This window comes from Brassica rapa, chromosome A10 (assembly GCF_000309985.2).
Source record: "Brassica rapa cultivar Chiifu-401-42 chromosome A10, CAAS_Brap_v3.01, whole genome shotgun sequence".
Classification (NCBI taxonomy): domain Eukaryota; kingdom Viridiplantae; phylum Streptophyta; class Magnoliopsida; order Brassicales; family Brassicaceae; genus Brassica; species Brassica rapa.
Genome location: NC_024804.2, coordinates 10,365,214 through 10,385,715, shown reverse-complemented (window position 1 = coordinate 10,385,715; position 20,502 = coordinate 10,365,214). Strand labels below are relative to the sequence as shown.

Below are 20,502 nucleotides of genomic sequence, written 5' to 3'. Positions count from 1 at the left end.
GTCAATTTTATGGTAAGACTAGATTAATATCCGCGCCTTGCGCGGTTTGAGCATTTTATATATAAATTATTTTCAATATTATATGTTTTACATATAATAAAATAATATATATATATTGAATAATTAAAAGTCAGTAACTAATACATATATAATTAAATTGGTGTGAACATATAAATTAATTGTATTAATCCAAATAATATTTTTTTTTCTATTTTATAAGATATATAATTAAATTTAAATGATATTAACATATATAGTATATTTTTAATATTGATTTCAATTAAATGATGATTTCTACTCATATAGTTTTTTGATCATGTGTATCTTTTATAACAAAATCTCTAAATTAATGATAACAAAATTTCATTGTGGAATAAATAGTTTTAGTAATTTATAATTTTTAAAAAATTGATTTGTCAATGTTCGTTCAAAGCTTTTATCAAAAAAGATTGTTCAAAGTAAAATCCAAAATTAAAATATATATGTATTTTATATGGTATATATTTTAATCTACAAACGGTATAATATATATAAATATATATATATATATATATCTTTTAATCTTAATAATTAATTAAATTAGACTTCTTACTTATATGATTTTATAATAATTTGTATTTTGTCATAACAAAAAATTTAAACTATGGATCACAAAATTTAAATGTGGGACTTTTTAACAGTTTTAGTAATTTATAATTGTTTTTAAATGTGGTTAATATGGCTGTTTGATTTATTTTAATAATTTAAAATTAAATAAATATGATAAAATATATGCTAATTTTTATCAGATCTTTATTATTCAAAATAATATGATATCTTATGTGATTTTGTTATTGTGTATTTTAAAGGGTTTCCGAATGTTAATCTAATTATGAAATAACTAAGTCTAGGTTCATTTTCTTAACAAGTTGGAATTAAAAGAGATATAATAAAAAAACAATAATATTGAAACTGATAATTATTTAAATATATAATGAAAAAAATAAAACTAACTTTTAAATTTTAAAATTTACAATTCAAATCAAATTGGATTTACGTATCAGTGACTTATCGGTTTAACCAGTTAGTCTCGAGATTTAGCAGGTTTTTACGGATTTTTTTAATAGTGGAATTTTCTTAAATCATAAACTAGATTACATATCAGATTACCTGTTTACTGGTTTGATCGTGGATCTGGGTCGGGTTTTAAAATACTGATTTAAATGCAAAAATATTTTAAATGGACATAATTCTTACAAATTAACAAAACATTTGTAACATTGTTAATAAAAAAATTACATATTGGCCATCCATCGGTTCAACCGGTTAGCCTCGAGATTTACTGGATTTTATGGATTTTATCTGATTTTTTAATAATAGACATTTCTTCAATCCAAACCGGATTACATATCCGATTGCCGGTTTATTATTTCGGCCACGGATCAGATTCGGGTTAAGAAACAGTGGTTTTAAATGAAAAAAATATTTTAAATAGAGACAATTCATAAGAGTCAGTATGACAAAAAAAAAAAAAAATAGAGACAATTCTTACAAATTAACGAATCATTTGTAACATTGTCAATGAAGTTAAATTCATATAGAATGGGTTACGGTTCAATATGCTTGTATTTGCATCTAATTATATACTTGTATTTTTGTCTGTTCTCAATGAATTTTTTCCATATCGGTTATATAACATCCAAGAATTTTATACGAATTGCAACAATAATCGAACGGATAAGAAAAACATAAAAGGAATTGGTTAAACTTATGTCAAAGTCTCTGACGGATATCAATGCCTATGTGTTCGGTCACCAAACTCCTCCTCGATAGCCTCCGTAACGACAAAGCGTGACGCATCCATCAAGTCAGGGCTAAGCCTAAACATGAGCACACAAAACTCCATCTGATTCAACGCACCGTCTCGATCGAAATCCCCTTCGTCGATCATACACCTTACATCGTCGTCCGTCAGATCTCCGAGCCCAAGAACCGCTGATGCGTTTCGCCGCAAGCTCTCGAAAGTGATGACTCCTTTGTCTCCGTCCATAAGGAGCTCGAAGCCTTTGCAGAGCTCGTCGATTAGACCTTCTCCTCCGAGTTTTCCGGCCATGGCGGGGAAGAGGTCGTGGAAATTGGGTTGTGGGTTTTGGTGGGTTGGTCTGGTTGAGGATTGAGGAGTCGCCATTTGAGCTATAGAGTGAGAGAAATTGAGAATTTTGAGAGATGGGTTTTGTAAGTTGATGATGTAGAAATGAGAGTGGCTTTTGTATGTGTATATATAAAGGAAGAGAGTTTTGGGGTTTCGGAGAAGGAACATCCATGGAAGCCAACTAAGCTTTTAGGTAGTGGACTGGACGAAGGAAGCTTTGTTTTTGTTTTGGTTTCTTCTGGGAAGATCACCTAAGGATATTATTGTCTTTTGCTAGAAAATGTGACTGTTCACACGGGGATTTGGTGTGAAAACGCGGAGGAAGGAGGAGGGTAAACTCAGCTGTTTCTTTTTATGGAAAATAAAAAGTAATATACTAGTAGGTTTCAGTGTGAAGTTTCTGTGACTTTCTGAGGCAAGTTACAAACATTGACCAAGGAAAGTTCTTATAATCTGTCTTTTTGTTTTTGAGTTTCTTCTAGTTTGCATCACACTGAAAATACGCGAGATTTGGTTTTGTTATGCGGCATTTGATATCTTTTTTATTTTAGAAAGTTTGATTAGGCCTGGACGTATTTTTTTGGGTTAATTTGTGAATTAGCCATATATCATATATAAATTAAGTAATTAGCATTGAATTTGACATAATGTAATGTCAAGTATTTAACACACAATTCATCCGGTTCTGTCCCTTTTCTTAATAAGTTACCAGTTACTACAAAATTTGTAATGTCGTTGGTTCTGTGGCGTTATGAGAATCACATGTTACAAAGTGAGTGATATATACTTGCTATTCTATATACCCAAAATAATATAGAATACACATGTATAATAGAAAAAGGTAAAACATCATGAAGAAAATTGTTCAAATTTTGTAATGTTTATATGCTGACACTGAATTATTTACTGTTTTGTCAAAGTGAACCCAAACCATCTATGCTAAACCCAAAAGCATTGATCACTAAACCCAAAACAGAAATATAAACCCAATTCAAATAGCATAACATGGAAATAGTACAATATTTTGTTCCATTCCACATGGTTCACATAGAATAGATAAACTGTTGAAGTAGGTGAAAGTATGTGACTGGGAACGAAGTCACCAGATGTGAGAGAGTACGACTTAATCGATGGAATAAATGACAAAGACTTGCTAACAGATTTAACATATGCCAAGAAGCCACAATGTTTATATGTTGACAATAAATTATCTATTGCTTTGTCAGAGTGAACCCAAATCATCCATACTAAACTAAAAACCATTGATCACTAAACCTAAAACAAAAATATAAACCTCAATCCAAATAGCAAAACATGGAAATAGTACACTATTTTGTTCCATTCCACATGGTTCACATATAATAGATAAACTGTTGAAGTAGGTAAAAGTATGTGATTGAGAACGAGATCACCAGGTGTGACAGAGTATGACTTAATCAATGGAACAAATGGCAAAGACTTGCTAACAAATGGCATATGAAAACTTTCGAAGAAGCCATATGCTGACAATGAATAATTATCTACAGTTTTACCAGAGTGAACCAAAATCATCCATACTAAATCCAAAACCATTGATCACTAAATCCAAAACAAAAATATAAACTTCAATCCAAATAGCAAAACATGAAAATAGTATAATATTTTGTTCCATTCCACATGGTTTCACATAGAATAGATAATCTGTTGAAGTAGGTAAAAGTATGTGATTGGGAACAAGATCACCAGGTGTGAGAGAGTACGACTTAATCAATAGAATAAATGGCAAAGACTTCCTAGCAGATTTGGCATATGAAAAAATTTCAAGAAGCCACATAATAAGGTGTAATTACTAAAGATAAATTTACTCTGTTAAGAAAAAAGTAGTTCATGTTCCATGATACATGAGACACATAGAAAATAATCTGAAAAAGTAGTCAAATATAAAGTTAGTTGCATAGGATGTGTGATTATTAAAAAGTCAGGAGTTACTTTTACAATTAATAATTATTAATACAATTTGTTTTTGTTGCAGGTTCTACCGGTTGCATACAAGGGTAAAAGTATATTATTATATAAAAGACACACTACATATGGATGAATTAGGGTAATTGGTTATGGAATGAATTATAGTTTTTTTGAACGCCATACAATGCAATTTCCCTTTTCTTCATTTTTTTTGGTAAACAGCCTGGACGTATTTCGTATGGTTTAACTGATTTTAGCAAAAATATCAAACATAAAAACTAAACTCTCACAAGCAAAACCAACCAATCAATTCCTGAATAAAAGCAAGTTATGTTGGGTTCCTTTCAGCAAAGTTTTCCTAATCCAAAGATTGAAAAATCTAAACTGATTGAACGCTCATATTATAGCTTTCGGTATTTAGGTATTTATGTTGGTTTCATAATTTTCAAACAGAGTTAGTTAAAAAAATATATTGAAATTGATGAATTTTTAATTCATTTAAGAAGTAGTGGAGTTTCAGTTCGTTTTTAGGCTCCGAATGGTGACTGCGGTTTGAGCGGTGCGGAACAAACGGTTCAACTGCGGTACGGTTTTAACAGTTATAAAAACATATAAATATATGGTATATGTAGAAACTTTTGTTAATGTTAACTGCGGTGCGGAGCGGGGCGGTTGTAAACATTCGAAGCCTTAATTTTGAGAATCATAATAAAATTTTCAATACTGTATGTATAGTTCGGTTAAGATACTTATTCAAAAAAAAATTGTATATCTAAAATTTTAATAAGCTAAAAGTATATCCATATACCAAAATCAACTTTACCACTTGTTTTTTCCTGTTTTTTCCTAGCCGATTTGCCCTCTGTTTATTAATTCTCCTCATTTGATTGATAATTTCATCAGAAACAACATCTTCATCATAACAGTATATTAAGGTTCCGAATGGTAACTGCGGTTTGAGCGGTGCGGAACAAGCGGTTCAACTGCGGTGCGGTTTTAACAGTTATAAAAACGTATAGATATATGATATATGTAAAAAAAATTTGTTACTGTTAACTGCGGTGCGGAGCGGGACGGTTGTAAATATTCAAAGCCTAAGTTAACATACAACAATTGAGATAGAGTTGCTCAAAAAAAAAGAAAACCAGCAATTGAGATAGTAATATTATGAGTTGTTTTTTGCCGATGTAGGTAGGTGAGAAAAGTCTAGAAAATAACACGTTCACATCACAGGTCCCTAGTGACTTCTAGTGGAGAATTTTATATTTATTTGTGTGCGATTACAAATTATTAATCCTCATTTTTGTCGCTTATTGTAAGACATTACTATGTTTAACCTCTTGATTGGAAGTTAAGTATGGTGTGCAGAATATTCCACTTGGTCTGCCCGTTCTATTGCATGCCTTTTATCTTTGTTATTGCCCTCAATAATTTACTCAACATTTCATCCCAATAATGGTTGAAGTCTTCATTATAAAAAATATTGAATGCATGAATGAACCGGGTTCCTAGAAAGAACGCTGAATCTTGATAGTTGATACTGACTCGGTCAATTAATTAATTTTAGTTAGATTATATAATTCGTTCAACGAGATCAAGATCTAAATCAATCAATACTTTTCGTCGTTACGTGATCTAGAGAGAGGTGAGAGAGTCGTTTTTCTCTCTCGTTTTCTCTCCGCCGACTCCTTTCTTCCTCGACTCTACCTCTCCTCTGATTTTCTCAGGTGGCCGGCGGTGGGTCTTTCCCGTCGGTCCGCCAACCCTAATCTCCCCGCTCATCCAATTCCTCTCCCTGCTGTGCTAAAGCCTACTCACTTCCTCCTTGCGCCTCCTTCTCTGGTTCTCCTCGGATTGTGGCCAGATCCGGTGACCAATTTGATGATTGGGTGTGTATCCAATGTCTCTGGAGAGAGGGCGAGGTCGTGACTGTCTGTATGCTTGCAGGAGGCGCCGTAGTCCTGGTAGATCTAGGGTTTGACTAGTGGTGATTCTGGGTCAGTTCTGCCGCGGAGGCTCACCGGAATGAAGCGCGTCACTGCCTCTTCTCCTCCGTTCTACAACCTCCTCTGTTTTTCCCCTGTCTCCTTCTTCGGCCGCAACTTTAGAGCTTCCCCGTCTTGTTCCCATGGTCTGAGACGAAGTGACGAGACTGAGGAGCTCGTTGGGGACCTCTCACTTAGCTCAAGCGACAACAACCATGGCTTCCTTTGATGATGTGTTTGTACCCTCCTTCTTGCTACCGATGTTGTCTGCTAGGGTTTCAGGACAATCCGATGTGGTGACTCACTTAGTGTTCCTTCGAAGTCTTTTAGGCGGAGCTCTCTATTGTCTTTTAGGTGGCCTGTTTCTAGGAGTGTTATGCCTCCTTCTGTGCTTCATGCCCTTGTGTTCATAGCTCCGACAAGTTGACTTAGTGTTCCTTCGAAGTCTTTGATGTATCTTTTGTGTCGTGTGGGCGGTGTTGGAGCCTGTTGTACCGCTCATGCTTGACCGTAACTCGAGCTTCCGTGTAAACATCATTGCTATGGGTGAACCTTTGTCTCTCCGTCGAGATGGCTCGGTTTTGTTGGTCGAGGTCCTCCTCCAGCGGAGCTCCGGAGGCGTATGCCAGGCGCTTCTGTTGATGCCTGCTCGGAGCCACTTCGGTGAGTTCTTGACCGAACTCTCCCTGGCCATTCTCTTGCTTTATCTGGTTTATATCAAGTAGAGTAAGAAGAGTTATGATTAGGGTGGTTATATTGTTGTTTTGCTTGATCTTTTCCCTACTAATTACAAGTTTTCTGTGTTAGAAACTTGGAATTAATATCTATGTATCCTAGTGGTTTTTTATTTTTTTTGCGGTCACTAGGATCAAATTGGCTTTTAGCAGATTGTGGTTTCAATTAAATTTGTAACCGAACTTTCATTTTCATAATGATATTTACAATTTAGCAATACTTTTCGTTTACCAAAAAAAAAATCAATGAATACTTTTTGTTCAAATCTTTCAGGACCCACCCAACACATATTTAAAAAAAATCAAATCTTCTATATATTAATTGAGAATCTTTTAAATAGTTATAACCTTAAGTTTGTACTAATTAAAAATAGACCCCATCGGCAGTTGTTTAAGCTCTCTTATTGCTGACATGGCTGAATTTTAGAGAGTTTTGGCAAAGCATAATCTAAAAATATACATCCCTAGCGAGAAATACAATTCGATGGACCTATAACCGTATTATTTATATCATGCGCTTTAATTCATGGATGGTGTGCATACTACGTATCATGTAAGCGTAACTATATATTAACATATAATAATTCAAGTCCAAATGTATTCGTTTGTAAAAAACTGTATCAAATTTTTCTGGAGCCATTACGTACAAGTTATAAAGCTTTGAAAAAAAATAATCTAATTGTCTTTGATGGAAAATATCATGTACACATGTACATGTATACTAATTATCTTTTTATACTCAACCATTCAAGTATTTTTTAAACATGTAATATATTATACTTAATACGTTATCATGAATACCATAGTGTGTATTGCTACATAATCATGAATACCATAGTGTATTGTATATATTATTGTGGATCGATCGGTTCAATATGGAACCTTACCAGTAATTTATGGTTTGGGGTGGATTATGAATCGTCTGGTTCTCATACGGTTGAAGTCTGTTTAAGACTTAAATCTAATAGAAGTTGATTGTATAGGAAATAAAAGATGTGATTTGTTAATGTATAGTTGTAACATAAAATATTAATCGTTGCTATTTCTATACGTGCAACCATTACATTTAAGAATATCTTTCGTAAGTGAAACTTTCTTAAATTATACAGATGTACATATATTCTATTTTTAATACGAAAGATGTATATAGTGCTTATTACTTGAATCTAGAAGTGTGTGATTCAAACATTTTTTTACTATATATATAGTTTCACATCAAATATATATTTTTTGCCAAATGATATTTTTTATACGTGAAAAATACTTTTATATGGATCATTCATAGTTGGAATTTTAAAATTTTGAAAAATTCACATATATTCCATATTCCATAAAATATTATTGAATAATTGTTATACTGTAAGTATAGATTTGTATAATAAATAATGAATCGTAAGATTTGTATAATAAATACTGCAACCTCTTCTTTTAGATTGATTGCAATAATTGAGAAGTTTTTATTATAATGAAAAGTTCATGTATTGCATGCATGCATCGATTGACCCTTTTTGCAGTAGTTTCTCCAAAATTTAATTTGCGCATCTTTTCAAATATATATACCAAATCTTATAATAAATGTTATTAAGCTACTATACAATTGATCATTTTTATTCAATTGTATTATTCAGAACATTAGTTAATAGTGTGGACAAAAAAAATGAACCGAATCAAATCAAACTGACCCAGCCGAATTCAAACAGATTAAAAACTAAAGTATATGTCTAGACTATTTGATTAAGATTTTATCAATCAAATTGGTTTATTTTGGTTCATTTTAAACTGAACCAAGCCCAAGTGAAGTGTTTTTACTTATATTAGTTAAACATGATAATAATATTAAGATTTAATAAATTTAATCATTGCTAAAAGTGGAAGATCACGCGTATTTGGATCCTCTTTCGTCAACTGCTTTGCACCAAGTTGGCTGGGTCCTTATACTGGTCAAGAGGCTGCAAGTTAGTTTTTTAAAAGTTTCTATTCGAAAGTAAAAAAAAAACTTAAACGATTAAAAAAATTATACATTTTACTTTTAAATGAATAAAATAAACACAGTTAAAAATAAAAAATATATATATTTCATACATTAACATCAAAATCAAAAATCTATTTATTATACTTAGTTATATTAGGTTTGAATATAATAATACAAAATTATAGGATTAAATCTTTAGCTTTAAAATTAAATGTGAAGAAAATAATGATTTAGTGTCAAATGATGATTTGTTTATGTTCTTATAAATTATATTTTTGTAACTGAAGTAGAACAAAATTACAAAAGGAAAACTAATCGACTGAAATAAACAAACACAAACAAAACCAAATTAAACCGCACTAAACACAAATCAAACCAAACTAAAACCAAATCGAACACAAATCAAACCTAAGTAAAACTGAACCAAATCAAACTAATTTGGGTTGAGCATAGTTAAGATTTTCTTAGACCCAAATAAACCCAACCAAACCTATACCAGAGCTGTAAGTAAACCGAGTGACGTGACATCATTTGTCAATACTATATGTTTTAAATAATTATCATAAAAACTCACCCTGCGCAGGTCTTATCCTAGTTTATTTATATTTCCAGCACTTAAGACATTCAAAATATTACTGACTTGTCATATGGCTGTTATGATGGGATTATGTTGTGATACAACCATACATACTAGAAATTAACAAAAATCATCTTTATTTTGAGTGTTGGAGAATTGTCGGGGGAACAATCTCTTGACGTCGGTTTAGAGTTTGACATTACTATATAGATTCGCATGAAAAATTATTTATTTTCTTTATTTACATATTTGTTTCTATGATTACAATAACAGAGTTTCTGTTTCTGTCGAAACGATTCTAATGTTCTGATATGCCTTAAAATTACCAAAACAAAACCCCTCCAAGGCCTCAAAGACATGAACCAAACACTCTTGCAAAGACATTGACACGGCGTCGTTAATCTCTCTGATCAATCCCTCATGCTTTTCTGTTTCGTGAGTCGCACTCTCTCTCAACGACAGCAGTTCCGGTCCCATCACCTCCTCAGCCTGCGTTCCCCAACTCTCCTCCACTTCCTTAGTCTTCGTTTCCAGCTCCTTACACAACCTCTCGGTTCTCAACCTCTGTTTCTCCTCCTCTAATTGCTTAAACCCTAAACCTCGAAACCTCAGCTCCATTTCTTCAACAGCACTCAACACTTTGACTTCATCCACATTCACAATCTCTCTTAGCCACTCACTACATACCCTAAATATCTCAGGAGCGTCTGTCTTTGTTTGGTCGTCCTCCTCCATGATGTTTCGGTTAAGCCACTCGTTTAAGAACCTAACGAAACCTCTGTGTGCATCAATGTAGCTTCTCAAAGACTCTTTAAATCTTCTCATCTGTTCTTCGACCTTGAGCGTCACTTTCCTAGATCCTTTTTCAACCACGTGGACGCAAGACTTGCTTCTCGTGATCGCTTGAAACTGCTTATGGTGACATTTCGCCAAGAGTCTCCACATCTCTTTGAACACATTGATGGTCTTGTTCACCTGAGGCGAAAGCTCTCCGTCTCTTATCTTATGAATCCTCATTGAAACTGTCTCAACCGCTCGAACCGAAACATTAACCTTGGATAAATGAAGCTTAACCTCAGCTTCGGCCTCGTAAATCTCGCTGGCCTCTGCTCCGTTTTGATCGAGGCTCTTTAGAAAACTGTACCCTTTCTCGTACAAAACCCTAAGCTTTTCTTCGGCTGTAACTTCTGCGTGAAGTTTCTTTTCCCACACGTAAAGCTTCTCTAGTGTCATGGAAAGCGAAACGGCGAGGTTATCTTGGGGCAAGCCACGTCTTAAGAGCAAAGCACGAGTCGAACTCTTGGAACTACCGAGTAACCTTGAAGCAAGTTCCTTGAATTGGGATCCTAATGGTTGATGAGGAATGACTTTACTCACTTCAAGCAGATCAGAGACTTCACTGTTACTCGCAGCTTTCTTGCTTATACTATTGATCTTTTCTACTACGTTCCTAAGATCACTATGACCCGAACCTGAACAAAAAGAAGAAGAACTAGACTCATATGCTTCATCACTAAGCTCCTCATCTGATCTTGTCACTTCAGTAACAGTCTCTGGACTTGTTTGCTTCTCTTGCGTGCACGTTTCATCGACATCATCAGCCTTGCCATTACTAGTGTTTGCTTCAGTATCACTCTTATCAACTTCACCTACAACGTTAGCAGTTGAAGAGTTTTCTTCATCACTAATATTCACTTCCCTCTTGTCAACTTCCCCTGCGTCTTTAGCCGTTGAAGAGCTTTCTTGAACATTCTTCTTCCTTACAAGACTGCTGTGATCACTATCGGATTCCAAATCAGGGATCCCTTCTCTCTCCCTAATCTCTCTCCATACATCACTCTCAGTCTCATACCTCTGATCAGGTTCAGTATAAACCAGCTCCGTGTTAGCCAAGAAATCGTACAAACCGAATGGATCGTGACCATGGAAACTGTTCTGCTGGTTACTAGAAGGAAAAGTCTCCAAAACTCTCTTCTCACATTTAACCGGAGCTATCACGGGCGCTTTCTCCACAAACCCTACACCTTCACTTGACTTCTCTACATGAACATTGTTACTTGAGCCGCAAGCATCCTCTCCAGACGAGGGTTTTTGCGGGTTTTGATCATCATCCTTGCTCAAAGGAACTACTTGAGATTCATCACATGCTAAACAATGAGAGTTAGAGTCTGAATCAGACTCCGAATCTGAATCTGATGAACCAGAACACTCCAACCCGCTAGACGAATCGTCATCCGAATATGGAATCACGATCAAGTCCTTGTGCACAAACTGATTAAGAGCGTTAGTGAAATCCAAAAGAGATTGAAAGTAAAGAAGATGAGATTTAGCTAAGTGGTAACGAGCATCTCTAGCTGCTCTGATCAGTTCCTTCCTCTCTCTACACAGATTCAGCAAAGGAGTGTTGTGATCTGCCTTGGAAGCAACGATACCCATCGAATCTCACAAAACGGATAAACCCTAATTCGATTTTATCGGTTTACCTACTGATCTTCAATGTATTGATTGAGTTCTTGTGCCCTTCTGCCGACATCAATGAAAAAGTTTAAAGCCCTCTTTTGGCAGATGTAACGTTCGATGAACCCTAATTTGGAAATAATGCTATTTTCTAGTGGAATATGTGAATTGATATTTAAGATCTATTAACATTTACACCGTTGTTTAATTTCTTTTGATAACGTTTCTAATAATATTTAGAAAAAAGGGAAAAGAAGAAAGGAAATTCGAAACAATTAAAGGAAATAATCACACCGTAAATAAGAAAATACAAAATGTCAAAAATCAATATATATATATATATATTATATTAACCGTACCAAAGCTTGCATATTCATCATTTCATATAATTGTAGAAGACCTCTTGGCAAGAGATCATCACCAGAATTTGGTTGTATGTAGAATACGATTTATGATGGCACAAACTTACAGATATTCCGATTCCAAATTATTATAGTACCAAAATACCTCTTGAAGAAACACTCTCATAGTAACCATGGTATATTTATGAGTTCTTACTTACTCATAGAAACATTGGAGCCAACTAGCTCAACCACTCTTCGAAAAACAGTCACTCAGAAAGAAATACAAAAAAGGCTTTGTTGTTCTCGTTGATGTCAAGACTGGCCAGAAGTATGAGCTTGTCGTCACCTATTAAAGTTATTCTAGATTCTAATGCGATTGTGAAAGAGAAATATCACACTCTATTCCAGCTCTGGATGTGGTTTCGCTTATTTAATTAAGAGTTTTCCTTAAGAACATCGTTACAATCAGATAAAAACGAGATCAAAAAAGTTGGTTACATCAGAGAAAACTCTGCTATTCATCTTGAGAAACAACTTTTGCTATTGAAGTCTCTTTATATAGAGGAGACTCATGAGTGGTATGCAATGCTTTAACATTTCCGACGTAAACCAATTTACGTATAACATGGTCCGGACAAATCCCAGGTGACATCACGTTTCTATTTGAGAACCTGATTCGTTCACGTAGGGTATGTTGGAATCTTGCTCCTCCTTGCGGGGCTGTAATCTCGCCACCTCACCCACGACAATTCATACGCAAAAATATCTCTTGAAGAAACATATGTCGACACGTCAAATGGCGCCCATAGATAGGGCCATGTACCGGTACATGGTTTCAGACTTTCAGGACCAAGTATATTAAAAAAAAAAACAAATTACTTCAAATACTAATTTGCATTATTATTAATAATTAAATTAAACTTTTTTTTTGTCAACTAACTAAATTAAACTATCATCTCATCTCTCCTGAATTTAAGAAACTCGAGAATAATGATCAGCGGCAGAAGTTAAATAATTTAAAAAATTATACAATAATTATCCACCAAAAGTTTGCAAGTTTTGAACGAATAGTCCTTCAAATACGGGTGTTAAGTGTTAACTATACAAAAAAAAAATGTGAAAAATCGAAATTTTTATTTGCAACTTAAAAGGACGAAAATACCCACAAAGAACTTTAAATCACATAAAACTAGCCACAAAATTATATCATATGCGCAAAGAAACAAGAGAGGGAAGAGAAGAGAGACAAAAAGAAAAGATCAAAACTTTTTCTTCAAAAGAAGCAAAGCAACTATCTGAATCTGAAGATGGGGAAGAAGAACTGTGAGCTATGTGACGGTGTAGCGAGGATGTTCTGCGAGTCAGACCAGGCGAGCTTATGCTGGAACTGCGACGGAAAGGTTCACGGAGCTAACTTTCTGGTGGCTAAGCACACGCGCTGTCTTCTTTGCAGCGTGTGTCAATCTCCGACGCCTTGGAAAGCCTCGGGTCTTCGTTTCGGTCCAACGGTTTCAGTATGCGAGTCCTGTCTAGCTCGTAAGAACAAGACTCTGAATCTGAAGAAAGAGATTAGTAGTAATGATAATCATAATGATGATGATGATGATTGTGAGGAAGGTGACGAAGAAGAAGCGGAGAATCAGGTGGTGCCAGGGGATGTGGCTCCGGTGATGAGTTCATCGTCTTCCGTTAGCAGCGGAGAGGAAAGTGTCTCTGGCGATGGAGGTCTGGTGGTTAAAAGAACGCGAGGGGGTCTGGATCTTGACTGCTTCGATGGCTGTGATACGTCATCGACGTCATCATCGTCTACTCTGGTTTTAATAACCGCTAAGAAAAGGAGATATCTCAGCCGTTGATTCTCTGCTTAGTTCATATTAGATTAATCTCTGCCGTTCATTGCCAACAATATCTCTTTTAGTGAGTTGAGTTAGAGTATGTTTAATGGGGGGTTCTTGGACCATGATTAATCCGAAATCTTAGGGTGGAGTTTTTAGCTTCGGTTAAGAAATGTTTCTTAGCTTTTAACCAGGAAAAGCTAAGAACCGTCTCTTAAATAAGAGATATAAGAGCATCCACAATGGTGAAACCCATTGTGGAGTCCTTAGGATTAGATTAGTAATATTTTTTTTTTTTTTTTTTTTTTTGAATAGTTAAGGACTCTTGTGAAAAATGTATGTACAATGATGATCCCAAAATTAGAATCCTTAGGAATAAAAAAATGATTTTTTAGTGAAATAAATTTTTCATATATTAGATGAATAAATACCATAAATTAACATAAAATACAATAATTAAACATAAAATACATTAATTAAACATAAAAATACAACAATTAAAGATAAAAACAATTATTTAACATAAATATAGAAAAATTCCTAATCTTCATCACCAAATTTATTCCAAATATTTTGAATTAAATCATTTTTCAATCGTTCATGCGTTTGCCTATCACGTAGATCATTCCGCGTGGGAAATATATTATTCATATTAGTTGGCATCTCGGTTTCCACCTGTGAACATCTGGGGACGTCTCCTTCTTCAAATTCAGATATATCAATAGGAGAGTATCCATCCCGTTCATCTTCGACAATCATATTGTGGAGTATGATACAAGCTCTCATAATCTTCCCTATCTTTGCTCTATCCAATGTTTTTACCGGGTTTCTCACAATCGCAAATCGAGCTTGCAATACTCCAAAAGCCCGCTCCACATCTTTTCGGGTTGCTTCTTGAACTTTAGCAAATAACTCTTGTTGAGGAGTTTGAGGGAGGGTGATAGATTGGATAAATGTTGACCATTTTGGATATATACCGTCTGTGAGGTAGTACCCCAACTTATACATGTGTCCGTTGACCATGTACTTTACCCTCGGAGCTCGACCTTCTAAAAGGTCATCAAAAACAGGAGACCGATCGAGGACATTGATATCATTTAACGTACCTGGAGGACCAAAAAAAGCGTGCCATATCCAAAGATCTTGTGAAGCAACAGCCTCTAAGACAATTGTCGGTTTTCCTGATCCACGTGTGTACTGTCCTTTCCAAGCGGTTGGGCAATTTTTCCACTCCCAGTGCATACAGTCAATGCTCCCGACCATCCCAGGAAACCCTCGTTTCTCTCCAATATCGAGTAGTCGTTGTAGATCCTCGGGGGTGGGTCGTCGTAGATACTCTTCTCCAAATAATTGTATTATTCCGTCAGTGAAATTATGTAAACACGAAAGTGCAGTGGACTCACCAAGTCGGAGATATTCGTCAACCGCATCAGCCGCAGAACCATAAGCAAGCATACGAATAGCTGCCGTACATTTTTGTAATGGAGAAAGACCGAACCTCCCGGTTGCATCTCTTCTTTGCTGAAAGAATGGAAACCACTCTGATAGGCCATGGACAATACGCAAGAATAATTCCTTATTCATGCGGAAACGGCGTCTGAATAAATGTGCCGGAAATGTACAATCTTCGCTAAAGTAGTCATTCCATAAGCGGACGTGTCCTCCTTCGCGGTTTCGTTCCACATAAGCACGTCTACTTGGCGGTATGGATTGGGCCTCCACTATATTGTTGAAAGTATCTTCAAAGATTTCATCGAAAACTTCGTCCAATCTCTCTTCGAATTCATCCGATGAAGATGATGACATTTCTAGATATCCTGTTTCAAAAATAATTTTATTGTACAAGTTTTAAATCTATTAGTTAAAATTATGTAACAGATTCACATTTCCGTTTTATCAATCTTACTCCAAATTAGATGTAATAGAGTAATTATAAGTTACTGACTCGCATGTCCAAATAAGTTAAAATCTATATAGTTGTCACGAGCACTTCACATATTTTTGAGCAACATTCTGTAATAGAGTAATAGAGTAATGATTAACTTCACATATTTGAGCAAAATCTATATAGTTGTTATGATTAACTTCACATATTTATGATTAACTACACATATTTTTGACTCGTAATAATGACAGAGAAGCTGATGAGAAGTTAGCCAAAACATTAAACAAAGACTGCTGATGAAAGAGAACATAAAGAGAAGTTACCTAAAACTTCTTCGATTACAACAACTTGAAATTGAGGCCGAGTTTGTAGCAACAAGATTACAGCAAGAAGATTACACCTTTAATAGATAGGAAAGAAGTTTGATAGAGAGAAACGCAAACAGAGAGGGTTACTTATACTACTACTACTTAAACAAAACATCAACCCGTGACTCGCAATACAACAACACACTTCGAGATTCCAAACGCACCCGTGACTTGGTTCACATGTCCTGCTGCTGTACCTGAAACATGAGAAAAGACAAGTGTTAGTAACTACTATAAGTAACTAGTGAAAGTAACTAGTCAAAGTAACTAATCCAAGTAACTACTCAAAGTAACTAGTCAAAGTAACCGCTCAAACTAACTACTCAATCCAAGTAGAGACGACATCTAACTATACAATGCAACTACATACGCACATTAATACCTTACTAGCTTCATAACAGCTCATTCATCAGTTTCAGTTTGAGTGATTCTTCCACCTCAGAGAGTGGATCTTTTTTTCCAAATAAACGTTCTAGGATTTTTTGTTTTGAGAGTTTATCTTTCATTTGCAAGATCGACTGGAGCTGTGACATCTCTTCTTCCTTGCCACTCTTCTTCCTCTTACCAGCAGCTTTAGCCGCTTTCACACCAATTGGTCTAATTTCAGGTTCGGCCACTTCATCTTCTGTATCAACATCGTGGACTTGTTTGCGCTTCTCCTTCTCTCCGTCTTTAACCGTATAGGTCGCTTGCCATTTCTGGTCATGCCTCAGCTCCCTCCACGCATGTTCGACGCCGAACTTGTGCCCGTAAATGGTGTAGAAAGAGTCAAGGGCAGCTTTCATTACATCGTCTTCATTCTGACCACTTCTCTGCCCCCTCAACGCCGCGTCATAGCATCCAACGAATTTACAGACTTGGTCGTTAATCCTAGACCACCTCTGCTTTGCTGGACGAACCTCTCTAGGTACTTGCCCAACCAATTGTGGGCTTGCGTTGTAGTAGTCAACGATTCTCTTCCAGAAACGTTCTACCTTCTGTTCACAGCTCACTACGGGGTCTTTGCTGGTGTTAAGCCACGCACCAATGAGGATTTTATCCTCACTGACAGTCCATTTTCTCCTCTCTGAGGCAGAAGGCTGGACAGAAGACTCGATACCAGGCTGGACAGAAGACTCGACAGCAGGGTTGAAAACATACTCGTCACGACCTTGGCTACCGAACCAAGCTGGTTCGGGTGACTCAAGGTCAACTGAACTCTGACTATTCAACAGATTAACGTACCCACTACTGGTATTCATTTTAGATGATGGTCTGTGTTACTCTATTAGCAACACAGACCCTTAAGTAAGCGATAGAAAGTGATTTAGCATTTAGTTTGGCAGATAGAAAGCAAACTAGCATTTACCACCACTACAAAGCAAACTAGCATTTACCACCAGTAGAAAGCAAACAAGCATTTACCACCACTCTTATCAGCATAATAAGTTCTATAGTAGCTACACTTAAAGCTAACAAGTACGATTCTATCAAATCGAAGGAGTTAGGAAGTATCATTAAAGCATGAAGAAAGAGGTTATTTTTAATTTACTAAATATATCTAAACTATAATAAGTATAGTACCTTTGAAGGCCAACTCGAGTTCAGACACTGATGTTTAAATCCTCCGAGGCTCTTCCTTGAAAGACACAAGCCAAGAGATAAGACTTTCATTAAAATTTGAATTTTAAATCAAAGAAATTATCAAAATTTTGGTCATGAAACTTACCTCCACATTACGATGACCAGTATTAGCAAGAGCAGTAGACAAACTCCCTTCGCAAACCGATATTTAGCCACTGCTGTCTTCTTACTTAGCACACGTAAGATCTTCTCTAGCTTAGCCACCTTCTGGTCACTCTCAAAGAATTGATCCTTGAGCATCCTAAGTTGTATTTGCGTTTCACGGAGCTCTTCTTGCAGTGCCACATCCCACCATTTCCAGATGTGGCACTCTCCATCGTCGACGTTGTTGCAGGAGAAGTACCTCCTGTATGGATTTTTTGGAGTGTACGACGTTTTAACTACAGGCTCACTACCGCAATAGCATGTCCTTGGTATCCCTTCATCGGCCTCAGGTGCAGCTGCGTACTGATACTCCTGTGAAATTGTGAAGTTATTACTCTCAACTTCATTGGCGTAGAGTTCACCTTCTGCTACAATTAAAGAGGTGATGTCTAACTCCTCTGACGAAGAAGAAGGCTGAGTGTAGCTATAGTCTTGGCCCATGGTTCGTTCGCCTGCAGAAATTATGGTAAGAGCAACTATGTTAGCGAATAAGAAAAAAAAATATTAATAACAAAACGCAACAACAGACACGAATGAGGGATCTAGTTAAGTAGTTTTGGAACTAAGCAGAAAATAAGATTAGCTCAAAACAATACAAGTAACCTATCTATACATGGAAGCTAAACAATACAAGGAAAACAAATCGATGACAAAATCTTCACTGAAAACAATTCGTGTTTTGAAACCCAAAACGAATTGAAACCCAAACTACAAACAAAATGATCCCCAATTGAACATAAACGAATTCAAAACAAATTCTAAAATCGAAACTTTTTGAAACCCTAAATCGAAGAAATCCCCAATTCGATTCGACGGAAATACGAACCAAAGACGGTCACGAGAACAACAACGAAGCTAACCTATGCTTAAATCTACACAGAGGAACGGGATTTGCCTTTGAAGATAACGGAAGCCGACGATCGACGAAGGAGAGAAATCGCCTCTTCACTTGAGCTCTGATTTTTTTTTCCTTGGATTCAAACGCAAATGATTTTTTTTTTCACCTAAACGGAACACAAAAGTATCCAAGGCCCAACCATCTCACGCCACGTGTACACGAAGGACTCAATCCTTCGATCCCTTATTAACGGATTGATCCGTACAAATCCGTCCAAAAAGAAGCCCATTTCACAATATTTTTATTCAAATATCCTAAGGACTTGGGCTACGGACTCATGACGGACTCCCGTTGCAGCCGCTCTAAGAGATAGTTCTAAGCCGAAAAGTGTAAAAAACAAAAAAAAATGTTAAATTATGAGTTAAAAATCTAAGAATCCGGGTTAATCATGCTTTTATGGATATTTAAGAGCCGGTTCTTTTCTTTTTTAGTTAAAAATTAAGAGACAGTTTTTTATATTCTACTAAAAACTTCATCATAAGAACCTCCCATTAATCATGCTCCTAGTTCCTTTCATGCTTAATTTGCTTACATGTTAGGACAGCCAATGTATTCGTTCTGCTTAGAATGTTTTTTTATTATTTTTGTATCTATAAACTCACTGATGCTTTGTTTTGCCTTCAAAACAGCGTTATGTTTCTTATTATAAGTTTCTTATGAATCTTTGGTTTTTCTGGTTTTGTGCTGAACATTTCCTTTGTAAAATATCGAGGAGTAAATCGGACTAACCCAAAACCAACCCAGACCAAAATGTACCCAAATTTGGTGCTCTTTACAAGTATATATTTTAGTTACCCAAACTGATTCAGATCCGGTTTGAACATACCTAAAACGAACCAAAAATTCCAGTCACATGTTTGGGTCTAAATATTTTTAACTTCAGTGATCCCCGGGATCTAACCCAATGCTCAAGCCTATTATATACGTTTTCTCCATCCATGAAAAAATTAAGTGATAAAGTTCTATTTCAATGCTCTCTAAATCTTCACTAAACTTTGGTTTTACTTAGTTTTGGATATTTAGGTTCAGACTGGTTCGAGTTTTAAATTTGGATTGAACAAAATAATTGAACATTTTGTTTTGGGCTGGAGTTAATTTCTTTCGGATCTAGGTGAGTTTGAGTTTAAACCAATTCAGATCTATAATTAAAATACTTGTAAAATATCTATAATTTTTGGGTGTATAAACGGATCCGGATTTTTAAAGTATTTAAAACTTTAAAAAAATCTGAACCTTATCAAAATTAGCTGAAATATGTCGTATTTATCTAAAATTTATAAAGAATTTTAAATTCAACATTTGAAATTTCATATAATTTGAAATGTTAGAAAAATAATAATGAAAACTACAAACAAAATAACACCTAAACCATAAATTAAAAGATGGGAAAACAAAACACATAAAAGCATATTCTTAGATATTCATGTATTAGATCAGATCTATATATAAAAAAATTGGGTCATATTTATTAGGGGTTTTTTTTTGGCTCGGGTTTCTTCGGATCGGTTCCAACTCCTTTGAGTAGACAAATTTTAAACCTAACTAGATACTTGTATATTTTAAAATTAATTTCTGATCGGTTCCGGTTTGAATTTTTAGATCAAG

At 35.3% G+C, this 20,502-nt stretch overlaps 4 protein-coding genes across 18 annotated transcripts; 1 reads left to right on the top strand and 3 right to left on the bottom strand.

Moving 5' to 3' along the window:
- Positions 1–1,586: 1,586 nt before the first annotated feature.
- On the bottom strand, positions 1,587–2,425 carry LOC103844903 (calcium-binding protein PBP1). Its single transcript, XM_009121728.3, has one exon. The coding sequence runs from the start codon at positions 2,297–2,299 to the stop codon at positions 1,772–1,774; it is 528 nt and encodes a 175-aa protein (XP_009119976.1). The 5' UTR covers positions 2,300–2,425; the 3' UTR covers positions 1,587–1,771.
- Positions 1,664–12,880, bottom strand: LOC103844902 (nitrate regulatory gene2 protein). Its single transcript, XM_033282797.1, has one exon. The coding sequence runs from the start codon at positions 11,777–11,779 to the stop codon at positions 9,605–9,607; it is 2,175 nt and encodes a 724-aa protein (XP_033138688.1). The 5' UTR covers positions 11,780–12,880; the 3' UTR covers positions 1,664–9,604.
- A 313-nt stretch (positions 12,881–13,193) lies between these two features.
- On the top strand, positions 13,194–19,298 carry LOC103844901 (putative zinc finger protein CONSTANS-LIKE 11). Its single transcript, XM_009121726.3, has 2 exons — positions 13,194–14,213; positions 19,207–19,298. The coding sequence occupies exon 1, from the start codon at positions 13,452–13,454 to the stop codon at positions 13,998–14,000; it is 549 nt and encodes a 182-aa protein (XP_009119974.1). The 5' UTR covers positions 13,194–13,451; the 3' UTR covers positions 14,001–14,213; positions 19,207–19,298.
- Positions 14,262–19,207, bottom strand: LOC103844900 (putative nuclease HARBI1). 15 transcript variants are annotated; one of them, XM_033282816.1, is made up of 4 exons: positions 17,941–19,207; positions 17,796–17,850; positions 17,541–17,585; positions 14,266–16,789 (listed from the first exon to the last, which is right to left on the bottom strand). In XM_033282816.1, exons 1-3 carry the CDS (start codon positions 18,438–18,440, stop codon positions 17,577–17,579), a joined length of 564 nt encoding a protein of 187 aa, XP_033138707.1. In that variant the 5' UTR covers positions 18,441–19,207; the 3' UTR covers positions 14,266–16,789; positions 17,541–17,576. The 15 variants fall into 15 exon arrangements, with proteins under 15 accessions (XP_033138703.1, XP_033138705.1, XP_033138702.1 ...); XM_018655470.2 differs by lacking the exon at positions 17,541–17,585 and having other exon boundaries at positions 14,266–16,429; positions 17,941–18,451; positions 18,860–19,207; XM_018655469.2 differs by lacking the exon at positions 17,541–17,585 and having other exon boundaries at positions 14,266–16,429; positions 17,941–18,451; positions 18,895–19,207.
- Positions 19,299–20,502: the final 1,204 nt, after the last annotated feature.